Here is a 16,394-nt window from a genome sequence, read left to right as displayed (position 1 = left end):
ATTTCTCAAATTCCTGGACAAAGAACCTAGGTTATTTTTAATTAATAAATTTTTCCCTTTTGAAATTCACACCAATTTAAGTTTACTTAATTAGCTTGCCATTCCACATAACTAAAAGGCACTACATCTCAAATTATATATGATTAAAATAGAACCAATTCCTTTCACCCTCGCCAAGCAAGTCCTCTTCCTTCATCTTCACAACCTCAATATGTATTACACTTACTTATTCAGCCGTCAATATTTCCTTTCACCCTCATATCTAATCTACTCTGAAATATCATTTCCAAATCCATTCACTTCTCTCCATCTCTATTCCTGTAATAGTAGGTTAAACTAAGTTTACCTGCCTGATTACAACGGCCTAAATGAGCTCCACTCATCCTCTCCATTTTCTTAATTCTTCAATGCATTCTCCATCAGCAACCAAAGTTTTAAATATTTCTAAAAGGATATTTAAAACACAAGGTATAAAGCCAGGCTACACAAATCCTTCCAACTGTTTCTCATGACTGAGAACATAATTAAAGTCACTTATCGTAGCCTTGCATGATCTGGCACCTGCCTCTCTCAGTGACTTCACTCCTTTGCTCACTGCACTCAGTCCAGGCTGTCATTCTCTGCACCTCTAATATGGCAAGCTTACTCCTGGCCTTGGGACTTGCAACTTGCAGGCTCCTCTACATGCAAAGTTTTTTCCCACGTGTCTTTGTATAACTGATCCCTTCTTCATCAGACAAGTCTCAAAGCAAATGCTAGCTCCTCAGAGGTATTCACAAGTCACTCATAGCCCTCATCACTGTACCATATTTGCCTGTATGTCTCATGTGTGTGTTTTAATTAACTATTTCCTAATACAATGTAAACTCTGAGAGAATATGGACTTCATCTGTCTAAAACACCTGGACTCCCCAGCACTAATATTTGCTAAATGAATAAACAGTTTCCACTAGAAGGTGGTGACTACAGAGCAGCATATTAGGAATGCCAGATTCCACTAGAAAAAAAACAGCTGATACTTATTTCATCTTTTAAGTTCCAGAAAAAGTGCATTTGAAAACAAAATTCTACTTTTCCACCAGTGTAGACAGCAAGATTATTTTTATTCTGAAAGTATAAATGTTCCCTGAGCAACTGAACCAACTACTTAGACTTTATTTTCTTTAAAAATAATGTCACTTCAAATAAATCAGAGGAAGATAAATATAATCTCACTTGTTTGTGGAATCTATAAAACAAAAATAAAACAAAACAAAACCAAGCTCACTGATACAGAGGAACAGACTGGTGGTTGCCAGAAGCAGGGGTGAAATAGGTGAAGGGAGTTGAAAGGTACAAACTTCTAGTTTTAAAATAAGTCCTGAGGATGTAATGTACAGAATAGCGGCTGTATCTACTGTATATCTGAAAGTTGCTAAAAGGTAAATCTTAAGAGTTTCCATTACAAGGAAAAAGGACATTTTGTGACTATGTAATGGTGAGAGATACTGACTGGATCTGCTGCAGTGGTCACCCCACTCTATGTTCCAATCATTATGCTGTGTACCTGAAATTAGCATAATGTTGCATGCCAACTATACCTCAATTAAGAAAAATAACATAATGATGATGGTGTTGTCACTCCAGAAGCTACCAGGGAATTACATTTAAAATAACTTCTTTTGGGGGACACCTGTGTGGTTTAGTCAGTTAAGCGTATGACTCATGATTTTGGCTCAGGTCATGATCTCAGGCTCATGGGAGGAGTCTCCTTGAGATTCTCTTTCTACCTCTCCTTTTGTCCCCTCCACACATGCTCACTCATGCTGTCTCTCAGAATAAAAAAAAAAGTTTTACATGCACAATAATTATATGACACTGTGGACTCGAAGGTACTCATACGAAGTGCACTAGTTAAGAAAGCTACATTCAAGGGTGCCGGGGTGTCAGTTAAGTGTCTGCCTTCGGCTCAGGTCATGATTCCAGGGTCCTGGGATTGAGCCCCATATCAGGCTCCCTGCTCACTGGGGAGTCTGCTTGTCCCTCTCCCTCTGACTCGCCCCCCTGTTCTTGAGTGCTCTCTCAGAAAGAAAGGAAGAAAGTAATAAAGCAAGAAAGAAAGGAAGAAAGAAAGAAAAAACCAGCAAGCTACATTTAAGCATATTCTATCTTGGTACCAAATAGATCATGTGCCTGAACCTACAAAATATTAAAAATATAAGGTACAAACCATATAAATCATTTCAAATATCTCTCTTACCATTACCTTCCTGTTGAAATTCATTATAGATTATTTCTTATTCTAAGTCTAATAAAAGTTTAGGCAATGGTTAAGGTGAAGTGCAAGGGGGTTCACTATTTATTTGAAAGACATTAAATTTACAAACCACACTTCAAATACTTAAAGATCATGATTTGAGTGAAGTTACCTAAATTCTATATGGACAGAAATAATATTTTTAAATGGTCTAAAAATACACACTACTAGCTTCAAATTCCAGAACTGTATAGTCATGTTGTCACAATTTTTAGCATTACTGTTATTTCAATACACTGATGTGACTGACTCTTGGCAGAATCTACAAAGACTCAATATTTGCCATGGTGAAATTGGTTCTATCTTTTCACTAATATTAACACTAAAATAAATATTTTGAAATATATTCCTGGGGCATGATCATTTTAGGAATGGGTGTCTGGTACCAAAGAGAAGAAAAATAATGCTCTAAAGCAATTCAGATATAAAACATAAAGGTAGACTCACTAATTTTTTCTTATGCAGATATTGGTCAGCCTTAATCAAACTTCTTCCTTCTTATCCTCTAGGCCTGAGGTCGGCCTAATTTACTAGACACCGTGTTATGAACTTTTCTGAGCTTCCTATTTAAAGACATTTGGAAAAGCAAACTTTTTTCTCTAGAATTACAGAAGTGGCAGACAGGTATACTAGCAGTCATGAAAACTAGCTTCCAGGTTATGCTCATGACTACATAAATCTTCATTCAGTCTCTCAACAAATATTTAGAGTGCCCACCATGTGCCAGGCACTATGGTATACCAACTTTCCTCTTTTCAATTTTTACTGGTAGATATTAGGTCACTCTGTTCACTTTGCATAGAGACAAAATGACTTGAAATTTTAAAAAGAAAGAAAATATATGGTTTTCTCAACTTCTTATAGTTTCCAACAAGATATTTGATATTTACTTTTAACTAAACATTTTTAATGAAACTCATTTTTAAAAATTCATTAAAATTTCAAGTAAATTAGGCTCCATATAGTTAGTCTAAGCTGTATTATTTTAGTAGTTCAACCTCAGAGTAATCAAATACAGAAAGAACTATTCATTGGAACATAAATAGATGCCCTGATCCAGCAGGAGATAACCTTCTTTTTGATTGCCATTTCAGATTATGTGGCTCAAATCTCTTTCAGATTTAATTAGCACATATCCCCTAGAAATTTAAGAAACATGACTCAGAAAATACTATGATTTATAGTCAAAATTAAAGAACATTTGTCAAAGGGCATAACGTTACTTATGAATTCACATACTGAAAGATGATGTTTAAAAACTTAAAGTCATTTCACAGAAAGGGTTGCTGAAAGTCATGGCAGATACTCAGGCTTTAAAAATTAGAATGGTTAAGTAAAAATTTAAGACTAGTAATAGAATTTTCTTTCAAGTACTCATAAAATGTCTACAAATTTCTAAATGTTCAGTGTGAATGTTAACTGTGCTTTGCTCTTGGATAACTCTGTGTACTTTTCCTGGATTAGTCCAACATCTGGGGGAAGTGGGTTCTCCTATAAACATCATCAAGGTGCCTATCAAATTTAAAGATCTTGACCTTTAAAATAAGACAATAACAAGTCAAAGAATTACTAGAAGTTGTTATGCATAATGTGGTTTAACTACAAATTTGTGAATCTCTGTACTGATCTTCTTAAAGAAACCAGAAAACTATTTCCTTCAGCTATGAAAATACATATTATAGAACTTAATTTTCAAAAGTCAGTAAGAATTCACCAATGAAAAGACCATCAAATCTGAAAATTACTTCAATATTAAAAGACAAAAGCAAATAATCCAGTCTTTCCAAACAAATTCTTGCATGGAAGCAAAGAGTTGAGCTTAAATAAGAGGGTTCTTCCCTCTTTGACACTCTATGAAAAAGCCTATCTTTTACTGAGGAGTTAAGATCTTAACATTTCACATAGCATAATCAATATAGGATATTTTTACCTTGATATTCTGGGCATCAACATTAGCTCCAGCTTCCAGAAGAAGACTAATGACTGTGGTATTCCCTGCTAGTACTGCCCAATGCAGAGCAGTGTTTTTGTGATACTTGTCACCAAGGTTAACTGAAACATTGAATGTTAAAAGCAATCTAGTTGGATCCACACTGAAAAGGAAAAAAAAAAAAAACAACAACAACAACCCTAATTTCAATTATAGAAATCATTACAGACACTAAACTGATCGTGGTTGCATTTGCATTCCATCTTGGAACACTTCTATTCTAGCCTATACTCAACCTTATAATTGGTAACGAGGGGACATTCTAATATGATGTATTAAGGATATGCAACACCCGTATAAAACAATACTGTTCCAAGAGAGGGCATACTTGGTCCTGACATTTTCTAATTTTGATTAGGGAGTAAGGTCATTAATAGCCATATAATTAAACAATCACATTTTTAAATTTAAATCTGGATTATTCCAAAAATGTTTTCAGGTAACTTACTAATATAGTAAACCTGTCAATATACAAATAACACGAAAAAAATAGTTTTTAAAAATAAGGTAACATCTTTCATTCTTAAAAACTGCTAAAAGAATAAAGATACTACCATTACCAAGGTCAAGGTAAGCCCAGACTCAAACATTTAAAAAGGTAATTTATTATATACAATGTACTCATAAGAATTTTCAATATTAGTAAATAGAACATTAACTACTTTTTCTCATCACTTATTTTACATTTTAATATGTTGAAAATGATCTTAAATATTTTATAATGGTTACATACCTATGCGTTCTGTAAGCTGCCCACATTAAAGGTGTCATTCCATTCTGATCCATCATATCTACATCCTGATAGAATAAAAAGAAAGAAATTTTTACTGACTTTTAAGTTCCTACCAAATTTACTCAGAAAAATCTATTTACATATCATAGGAGAAGCCAATGTAACATTACTCAATTAAGGCTGATTTCTGAAAATTTTTCTTTTCTAACTTTTTTTTTTCTTTTCTAACTTTAAAATAAACTATCATTTGTCACTAAATATTTTCATTAGTGGGATATATTTAGTGGATTATACATTAAATATGTATTTAAGTAACATACTTATAGATATCCTTTTTCAGATGCTTTAATCACCCTTTTCAATGTTTTACATTTAGAAATCTTGATCTATTCTTCATCTTTCATTCACAGAGGATAAGTTAAATAAGTCTGTGAAAAAGAGATTTATACCATTTCATGAAAGAGGAATAATAAAACCTTGTTTATTTCTAGGCATTTCAAAACGAGGAATAAAAAGACTTCTCTTTTCAATAAACTGAAAAAAGTTTGCTTTTTATTTTATTGTTACACATGTACATTTTTACAGTCAAATAATTCTGCAAAGTGTGTGGTGATAAAGCAATTCTGTTTTACTCCCCACTATTTTCATCTCTTTTAGTCCTCCAAATCTTAAAATAAGATGACTGAATTGCTACTTTTTGATTTTTCAGTTTTAGGCATTATCTGCTGAGACTCTTCAGTATGTGAAATGAGAATTTCCCTCTTTTCTCTTCCTGCCCCATCACAAATATACACCTATTTATTCTTTCAAGAGATCTATTGTATTTTTGGTGCTATAAATATTTGATATTTATATTATAAATATACATGAATACTATACCCAGCAAAAAATGCATAGTAAACCATGATTATTTTCCTTCTCCCAGCCAACTTTTTGCCTTCCTATGATACTTCCCCAACCTTTTGCTTAGTTTTTTAACAAATTACAATTAAAACTACCATCTATTCAACTAAAACTCTTCCCTAGTTAACTAAATCTTTCAAGACATCTTGATGCATCAAAGGTTCTGTACGTTTCACTTCCTTAAAATTATCTCTCCTAACTCCAATCTGGACTATATATGCCTGAGGCATCTGTCTCATTAACTAGAACAGGAACAGGAGTTCTTTGAGGATTAAAATTATATTAACTTCATCTTTGTATTCTCAGTGCCCAGCAGAGTAAATTATCAACAACCATCTGTTAAGTAAAAAGACATTTATCTACCTACTTGTTTGGGGAAAGTACAGGCTTTAGAATAAGAAAGACATGGTTTTTAATTCTTAGCTGCACCACTTAATAGCTATAAAACTGGCACAATGACTTTAATTCTCTGTGCTTCAGCTTCTTCATCTAAAAATGCCAATATAAATAATGGCTTCGTAAGATCCTTGTGATGATTAAATGGAATAATGTGTGTAAAGCACCTAGCCCATACCCTAGAACATAACAAACGCTTAATAGATAAGCAGTTCCTTAATCTTTTTTTCTGCATCGTCCATTCCTGGATTATATAAAGGCAGCAGCTCTAATCCAAGTTGTGTTATCTAACATGCCAGTCAGTGCAGAGAGGAGAGAGTTATAGTGAGTACACTGCAAAACACTCTATACCTCTATGCAGTTCTCTGTGAACCACTATTATTGATGGGAGTAGGTCTCAAATATGAACATTATCCAAGTGTAATGAAGCATAAAAAATGCTGAGAATCAGTACATCAGACAAACTAGAACACACATCCTTGGACATCATTACTTTTAGTACCTCATCATGAATGCTGAAATCCAAATGTTACACCTTATCCATTACAAATCCATTTATGGATATACATTAACAATGGTTGGGAACATCTTATGCAACCTCTCTCAATATTTCCAATATACACATTGATTTTTTTCAATAAAAATCTTTAAGAAAATCCTCTCAGAAATGACAAGTTTCCTTGTTTCTTGAATGAGCCAAGTACTGTAACTTAATTTTACTTCTTTCACTTTCTTAATTTTAAGAGAGCTCAACTAAATTTGATGTCCAATGAAAACAAACATGTAAATTCTTGTTTTAGTTTCTTCTTCCTTCTTAGTTGTCTTTTCATATCCTTTTTAAAAAGTGATAGTATTAAAAAATATCAATAAGTAAAATTAAAAATGTAAAATAACGCCACATCTCTAGAATACTAAAAGAAAAATGAAATTCAACCTTTTCTTTCTTTGGGTCGGGGTTTAAAACTTGGTACTTCTTTTCCAAGTTCAGCCTGGACGTATGGGTATTCTCTATAAGGAAGAATTAACAAGCCCAGATCAAAAGCTTATGGGGATTCCATGATCAACAGGGCTCCATAACTTAGTATTTTCCCTTTTCTCCTGAAAATCATCCAAAAGAATTGGTAGTGAGCACTAAATATATTTTAACAGTATAACTAAATGAAACAAATGTGAAGAACAGAATGACAAACTAAATGGAAATGTTATATGTCCTAAGGAATGTAAAACTGATACAATTAACCAAAAATTGAGAAAATGGAAAAAGGCTGAAAAGAAAGTAGAAGTACCTACTCTGTAATAGCTATGAATCAAAGGATATTACTTAAAGCTGAAAATCAACTAAAAGAAATGTAGTTATACCTACCAGAACAAAGTTAACACTAAGAAAAACAATATTATAAAGTCAGTTAAAGACAGGAAAGAGAAAAAAATATACTAAATTTATTATTACTTATAATTGGGAACTAATCAGAACTAATAAAATTTGAGCAAACATCTGATTGAAATAAGAGAACTGTTTGTCTAAGGAATGTGTTTACCAAGCAGAAGAAGATAAGATCAAGCACAAAGGCCGGAAGACAACAGCATATTAGAGCTGTTCAAGGAACAGCAGGAAGACTGGTGTATCAAAGCAGAGTAAGTAGGAAGATGACAAAAGATGGGCCTGAGAGTATCTCCGACTAGACCACACATGGTTCTGTAGTCCTTCTGCAGGGAAAGACTTTGCACCTCATTTAGAGTATGGTGTCATGAACACTAGAGGAATTTCCTTTTATAATTAGTGTATACATGGAAAAAATATATACTAAACTGCTAAAGAAAGTAATCTCATTGTGGGGGGGGCTAAGGGAAGAAGGTGGAGTTTCATTTTCTAAGTCATACTCTTTCTCTTACCTTTGAATATTTTATAATAAGCATGCTACTTTTGTAGCGAAAGAATTGAATAATCAAAAATAAAAACCTACTCATGAAAAAGAAAATTGGGTATCCCTGGGTGGCGCAGCGGTTTAGCACCTGCCTTTGGCCCAGGGCGCGATCCTGGAGACCCGGGATCGAATCCCATGTCAGGCTCCTGGTGCATGGAGCCTGCTTCTCCCTCTGCCTATGTCTCTGCCTCTCTCTCTCACTGTGTGCCTATCATAAATAAATAAAAATAAAAAATAATTTAAAAAAATATTGAAGATACCTTTAAAAAAAAAAAGAAAATTGCCAGACATTTATTATCATCATGCATATATTATCATACAAAAGGTAATGTGACAGGTAGAAATCCCTGTCCCTTAAGAATTTTATAGCCAACATCCTACACCAAAGTTATAAAGAATACTGAAACATCCAGACCCCAACATCAATAAGCTAACAAAGACTCAAAAAATGTATACCACTTTTCTTACCCAGTTAAAAACCAAAATAAAAAGTGAACACATATAAATGTATACCTGCAAAATAAAAAGCCACTAACATTATCATGTGTTATAGCACCATCCACTGCTCCAAACCCCAGTCTAGAAGAAATTTGGGAAAACAAAAGTAATCTGTGGCAGTTGGTACCCAAAGATGGCCCAACAAACTTCACCTGCTGGTTCACACCCGTTGTCCACACAATCAACAGAGACTGACCCTGTTACTTGCTTTAACTGATAGAACAAAAATGTTGCTGTGCCAGTTCAAGACATAAGACTTTAAAAAGGCAGACAGCTTCTGCTTTTGTTCTTTCGGTAGCTCCCACCACGTAAGTCTAGTTCCCAGGACACCTGAGTGGCTCAGCGGTTGAGTGTCTGACTTTGGCTCAGGGTGTGATACTGGAGACCTGGGATCGAGTCTCACATCAGGCTCTCTGCATGGAGCCTGCTTCTCCCTCTGCCTGTCTCTGTTTCTCTGTGTTTCTCTCATGAATAAATAAATAAAATCTTTGAGAAAAAAAAAAAGTCTAGTTCCCTGCTAGAAAGACTATGTCAATGGGTACCATGGAGAAGAAATCACTATCTTCACTATCTCAGCACTCCAACCGAACCCAGCCTTTTAGCCATTCCTATTAAGGCACAAAGTAGATGAGTGAGCCATCCTCCATTCCAGTCAAGCCCCCAATGACTGTAATCCCCAGGGATTATCACAAGGGCTACCATCTCGCCAAGCCCAGTCAACCCAAAGTAATAAATGGTTGGCACTGTTCTAAAGCCATTAGATTTTGGGGGTACTCTGTTAACACATATTAGATAATAAACCCCTCTTCCAACAATTAGCCAGTCTATGCCACTTTCCTTACAATCTAACAATTAGCCAGTCTATGCCACTTTCCTTACAATCTAATTCACAACACACAAATGTCATTGTGTGGCACTGCCAACAACAAATATCTTAAAGAATCCATAAAATAAACACTATTCGAATTCCAAATCTGCATAAAATTTAAAATAAATGTTAATAGCAATGAATTAAAATCATTTGTCTTACTCTTATGAGATTCTTAGCTATAAAACTAATGTTTAAGTATAACCAGAGAAATGACATGAAAGAAAAACTGAGTGATCTTAATTTCAACAAAATATATTTATCACAAAAAGATGGTATATATAAGCTGTTTTCTGTTTAATGTGATTATAACAGTACACACTCTTGAAAAATCAGGAAGAATCATTTAAATCATGATAAGTTTTCTGATATGTAAGAGGACATGTAATCATGTTTTCAGATATGTAATAATGGAGAAGTACCATTATTTAATGCAGCAGAAACTGATTCCCTACTATGAGAAGTACTTAATAGAAAAAATAACCAGTAAAATGTTCAAAAAAGTTTAAATGAATTCAGAGTATATACTCAAAAGATGTAATTAAGGGAAAGAATAGATACCTGAATTTTCTTACTTTCTCAGATCTCTATCATTCTCAGAAATAAAAGATGCAATTTAATGGATCACTATCTGGTTTTTTATTATCTTTCTTATTTTTAACTCTAATACCTCAATATCAAACTAAGGATATTATTTATTTATTCTCTTCCATCTACCAGAAAGTACTATTTAAATATCACCAGGTTGTTACACTTGTAACACCAATGATATCAGGCATTTAAACCATGAAGAACATCTGATTAAAAGCCACACCATTGTGATTTTTTTTACCTGTCCTTTTGCTATGAGATAAGCAACAATTGAGGTATGTCCAAACTGAGCAGCCAGATGAATACAGCTACATCCTTCTCCATCAATTAATGAAGGATCTGCACCATATTTCATTAGTTGCACAACCATAGATAGATGGCCTTGTCTAAAACATAAAAGAATAAACACTTAAATATATAAAGTTATTTCAAACAGGATCTCCTGGAAAGATCATTTTTAAATAGGGCAATGGTGGAAAAGATTACACAATTTTTATTAAAGTTTCTTAAAATATGTATATGTCAAGACATATGGGATAATTAGGATAATTTTATGGTCTTTAAGTCTCAACTGAAATAACATTTAAATTTTTTAGGTATTTATAACTTATTTAAATATGTAACATAAAATAGTTACTATATACTACTAGTTCTACTCAAATATAATCTTAATTGTCCCATGAACTGGGCAACTTGTTTAATTGTAAATATATAGAGGCTGCATAATTATTACATTTACAAATCCAAAGTTTAACTCAGTTGTAATCTAACTGGATTAATATCAGTATAGAGAATTCCCTAAAGACACTTTGGGACAATAAACTTTGCTGTCAATGCAGGTATAACAGTGTACAGCAATATATTAGTACACTGTTGATATTAACTATTAGCATAGGTTATCCCATTCATTTTAGCATATCATAAAAAAAAGAAAAGTTGTTTATAGACTCATTAAGGAACCAAAGGAAAAAAAAAATCCAGAAGCAAATTTAAACCTTGTGGCCCAGTGCAATGGAGTGGAATTTAGGTCTCCTCCAAGTTGATCCACAATAGCACCTTTCGAAATATAGTATCTATAAGACAAAATTTTAAATAATTTAGACAACTTTCATTTCAATTTTAAGAAATTATGTAAAAAACGTAAAAATGTTTCCACTGTAGACCTCATACTAGTTTATGCCCTTGATGATAAACACTCTTTTGTGATATTTAAAAAATATATTCAGTAGAATTTATCAAACACATCACTCTTCTGTTCTAGAAGAAAGGAAAGTAATTTTTTTTAGTTACAAAAAAGAAGAGCAGTGTCAAATAACAATCATACAAAAAAGGTGGCAGTCAGAGAACCACAGGACTTGGATCAGAGAGCAGCAATAGAGAGAAAAGGTGTAGAATAGGCCACTTAGTCTACCATGGGTAGAAGCTGAGCTTTACTCACAAAATTACTGTAGATTAAATCAAACAATATACATGCAAGAATTTTATAAGTTACAACACAGAGGTTCCTTACAATGACTTATACCTTTAAAGCTGTGTTGCTTTAAAAAGAATGAGCAACCTTCTTACTATATTAACATTATAACATTGATATCCTCTGAAATGAACAAGACCTAGCTGCTTATCATAATGTTTACTTTGGATTGATCAATGTAATGAATCTTGACTATAAATGATTTCAAGCCCTTGATGTCAAATGCTTTATGCCGTATATTACTGAGATTCTTAAACTGGTCTAAGTGATTACTGCTTTAGATCACTAATGCATTCACTTTTAATGCACAGTTTTAAACATTTAATATACTCATACTTACATGCTTGATTCAGAATTTTATCGCTTTATGTATTGGTTAAATTGGCATTTTTAAAGCATTACGTAATGAAGTGCCAGATTCCACTCTATCATGTAAAACAGTTTAAAGTAACCTAACAAAATATTTCCAGACTAAAATATTTCCGTCCAAAATATCAGAGACATTAGACTGAACACAAACATTTAACTATTCCTAAATTCTTTCCTAAGGTATTTGGTAGACATTATATAATAGTTGAAAATGGTTTTTTGAGCCCAAAGAGAAGTATAGCTCAGCCAAACAGCTTTGATAAGAACTGGGATATATTTTTTTTTTTTTTTTAAGATTTTATTTATTTATTCATGATAGTCACACAGAGAGAGACAGAGAGGCAGAAACACAGGCAGAGGGAGGAGCAGGCTCCATGCAGGGAGCCTGACGTGGGATTCGATCCCGGGTCTCCAGGATCGCGCCCCGGGCCAAAGGCAGGCGCCAAACCGCTGCACCACCCAGGGATCCCCAAACTGGGATATTTTTAAAGGCAATTTTATTACCTTCTCTTTAGTCAATATATTTGTTCCTGAAAGTTATTTTTATTCACATTTCAAATCTTTGCTAGGGTTATGGTAAAAAAAGTGACTTCCAGACTGGTTCCAGTGCAACTTTTTTTTTTTTTTTTCATAAGGACAGGAGAACTTTTTTTCTGCATACTAAATAAGAACTATCGCCTTTTCATTGCAAACTACTAGAAGAGAAGTACTAACTTTTTATAACATGTTATTCTTTAAAGCTGCTAAGACCCTAGTTCAAAACTACATAATTCTGAGATGGTCTTGTGATTCTTATTTTTAAACTCAAGCCCCCCTGCTTACTACGAGATTATCAAGGAATGTTCGCAGGTACTAATTAATGATCCCTAGGTTTTGAGGTGGGATCATCAATGAACAAGAGATATCAATAACCATTTGAAAGATAAAATGTAAATAGCTAAAACACCTATGTCTCCAGAGGGGGATACCAATGAGAAGCGAAATGGAGTATGTTATAAAACCCTAGAAAGACTAAGAGATTAAAGGTCACTGTTACCTCTGTAGAATGTAATGAAGAAAGTAGACTATAAACAAAAATACTGACTAAAAGCTAATAAAAGAAAAAATAAAATAAATAAAATAAAATAAAAAATAAATAAAAGCTAATAAAAGTTGAAAAAACAGTTGTTTGGTAACTTATATTTTCACTGAAAGTTCAATATTTAACATCACAGGCATTTTAGTGACACTGAAACAATCAGGAAGCTGATAGTACTAGATAAGTATTTCTTTGTGCACTGTTATGTTCAAACTTAAAATGTGACTACTCAGAATTTTAAAATTATTGTAATATTAACTCAAACTCTTCTTTTAAAGAATTGGGACACCTGGGTGGCTCAGCAGTTACGCGTCTGTCTTCAGCTCAGGATGTGATCCTGGAGTCCCAGGATCGAGTCCCATATCGGGCTCTTTGCATGGAGCCTGCTTCTCCAGTCTCTGCCTCTCTCTCTGCCTCTCACGAAAAAGTAAATAAAATCTTTTTAAAAATAAAAAAATAAAGTTTAGAATCATTCTTACATCCCTAATCTTCATTGTATGAATGAGGATTTCTGGCTCCAGCCTCAGGCTCACATTGATTTTAACACTCAACCATTCAGCACTTTCTCAAAGGTATATTCAGTACACCTTTACTAGAGAAATTTAAGACTCATGGAATTAAATCAGAGAACCATATGAGACACTATACTGAAAAAACAATAATTCAAAAAAAAAAAACAATAATTCAATGAAAGTTTACACTATAAACAACAATCATAACCTTGATCAAGTCAGCATGCATATACTCAAGATACTCAGCTCCTTCTCACAAAGAGATTAGAAGATTCTTCTCTAAGAAACACTGAACAACTCCACAGAAAAACTAGAAACAGACATCTGGGAGGATCCTGTTGTGATGTAAGTTCTACAACTTCCAATCAGCTTTGATATATCTCTCCTAAATATGACCAGATAATTGAGGAAAGTTTCAAGTACAGAAGGAGATAAAATAAACAGAAGTCTAAAATAAATAGGTAATATATAGAGAAGAAAAATTTAAGAAACAAAACGAAAATTACAATTAATATCCTCCAAAATCTAAGAGAATATACTCATGATATGAAGAACTAAATATTTTTTAAGGGGGGGGGTACAGAGATCAAGAAAAAAAATGCTTGAAATTGAAAATGTAAAAAATAAAATTAGAAATTCAAAGGAAGCACTAAAAGATAAATAAAGAAACTCTCCCCCAAAGCACAATAGCTATATTAGGAGATAAAAATTACTTGGGATATGGAGAGCTGGGTGGCTCAGTTGGTTGAGCATCCCACTCCTGATTTTAGATTTCAGCTCAGATCATGATCTCAAGGGTTGTGAGATAGAGCCCCATGTGGGGTGTCACACAGCACAGAGTCTGCTTAAGATTCTCTCTCTGCCTCTGTCCCTCCTCTTGCTCATGCTCTCTCTTTAAAATGAATAATTAATTAATTTAATTAAATCTTAACCAAAAGAAAAAAAAAGTACTTGGGATAATGGTAAGAGAAAGAATCAGTCTGGTTGGTGTTAGTATCTGAGTTCCTAAGGGGAAAAACCAAACAGAGAAAATGAAAGCAAGGCACTCTTGAAGGCACATGCAAGAACACCTCCCTAATCCAAAAAGGCAAGTTTCCTGATTAAAAGTGACAACTTAATGGCCACAAACTGGATTTAAAGTAAGTCAGTAAATAAATAAAGCAAGCCATATCAGTACACAATAATGTGAACTTTCACAATAATGTGAACTTTTCACATAAAGAAAAAAAAAATGTTCCCAGGGAAGAAGAATAAGCCACACATACAATGTGTTCTCAGAAAATTTTAAACTCAATATTTTTTTAACAAAGCCCCATGTTCCTTAATAAAGGTCTGACTTGAAATCAAAATGAAATCAAGTATTATTAGTTACTTTTAACAAAGAATCTCAAGGTAACAAAAGACTACTGAAGACAAGAGCTTGAGCTAATCTTTTCTATTTTATTACATTAGGGGAAAAGTTGAAAAATAGTTTAAAGACTTTCACTTGAAAACATCAGAAATACAAACAATCCAGGCTGAGGTGAACATCTCTGCCTTCCCACATTATACTTACACCTTATCATCACGAAAGTGACACAACTACTCTGTTTGCAGTAAGTACCCTTAATATACCCTGATGGAACATAACTGTTAGAAGAGACACGTCCCCATGGGTCTCTCACATTTCCATATGTCTTACAGGTATATGAATAGAATGCAAGGTCCTGACTACTTTTACACAGGTCATTTCTCCAAGCTGTGTTCGTATCAAGCAGCCTTGAGAGATGAGGTAATGTCTCCTGTGGAACAAAGAACAAGCTTGCTCCTACTATAAAAGCACTGAGTTCCTACTATGTGTGCTAAATCCAACTGGATGACCTCAAGCCACTCCCCCAGGACCTAGGAGTATGGGAGCCCTATGCAAAAATGATGTTCATGCTATTTGCTGTGCTATGGATATACTGTAGCTTTTAAGTGGAGGTGTAATTCCAAATGCAGTAGAACAAAATAATCCTGAGGCTATGAATACCAGTTGTTATCAAAAACTGCCTTTACCCTGTTTTAGGAAAATAACTTGGTAGATTATGCACTGTGAAAAATTAAGTTTATCTACCTGAAAATATAATGTACACAGACACCTATGCTACAATTACTGACTATTCTATAACCTAACTAGTCCACATGTGGCTTGGAACATTTGTAAGGCAGGCAGCATCAAGTCTGTTTGTCTCTATTTCTCACTTCAGACTTTATTTTTAAACACAAATGTGTATTTTTTTTTTTAAGATTTATTTATTTATTCACGAGAGACGCAGAGAGAGAGAGAGGCACAGACACAGGCAGAGGGAGAAGCAGGCTCCATGCAGGGAGCCCAACATGGGACCTGATCCCAGGACTCCAGGATCATGCCCTGGACTGAAGGTGGCACTAAACCACTGAGCCACCCAGGCTGCCCAAATGCGTGTTTTTTTAACGAAGAGACTCCCAACTGTAATATATGAATTAAGGAAATAATAAGGTAATGCTTCAAAATTCTGAGAAAACTATTTTTAATCTTTAAATTCATGGTCAGCCAAGCAACCAATAAGGTATAAGGGCAGAAATGACAGTAACTTTAGAACTTTAACCTCCCAAGTGTTCTCTCAGAAAGCTATCAGAAATTGTGCTCTACTAAAACCAGATAGCAACCCCATAGACACAAAAACCTGAGACCCAGGAAACTTAGACCAACACTGGAGCAAAATGATTTCCCAGAATAACACCAAAGGAAAGTCTCCCTATA

At 33.9% G+C, this 16,394-nt stretch overlaps 1 protein-coding gene across 6 annotated transcripts in view; it reads right to left on the bottom strand.

Moving 5' to 3' along the window:
- ZDHHC17 (zDHHC palmitoyltransferase 17) overlaps positions 1-16,394 on the bottom strand; it is a 189,843-nt gene that overhangs the window by 134,245 nt on the left and 39,204 nt on the right. For all 6 annotated transcript variants that reach the window (XR_013350553.1, XR_013350552.1, XM_077845573.1 and 3 more), the window contains exons 4-7: positions 11,196-11,273; positions 10,442-10,586; positions 5,020-5,084; positions 4,227-4,389 (exon numbers count right to left, since the gene is read on the bottom strand). Coding sequence is in view for 4 of the 6 variants with exons in the window: in XM_077845573.1 (XP_077701699.1) it covers positions 4,227-4,389; positions 5,020-5,084; positions 10,442-10,586; positions 11,196-11,273 (451 nt within the window). In the remaining 2 variants the exon portion in view is untranslated. The remainder of the gene's footprint in view (positions 1-4,226; positions 4,390-5,019; positions 5,085-10,441; positions 10,587-11,195; positions 11,274-16,394) is intronic.

Source organism: Canis aureus, chromosome 13 (assembly GCF_053574225.1).
Source record: "Canis aureus isolate CA01 chromosome 13, VMU_Caureus_v.1.0, whole genome shotgun sequence".
Classification (NCBI taxonomy): Eukaryota; Metazoa; Chordata; class Mammalia; order Carnivora; family Canidae; genus Canis; species Canis aureus.
Note: the sequence above shows the minus strand (reverse complement) of the source record. Positions and strands in the feature narration are given on the sequence as shown.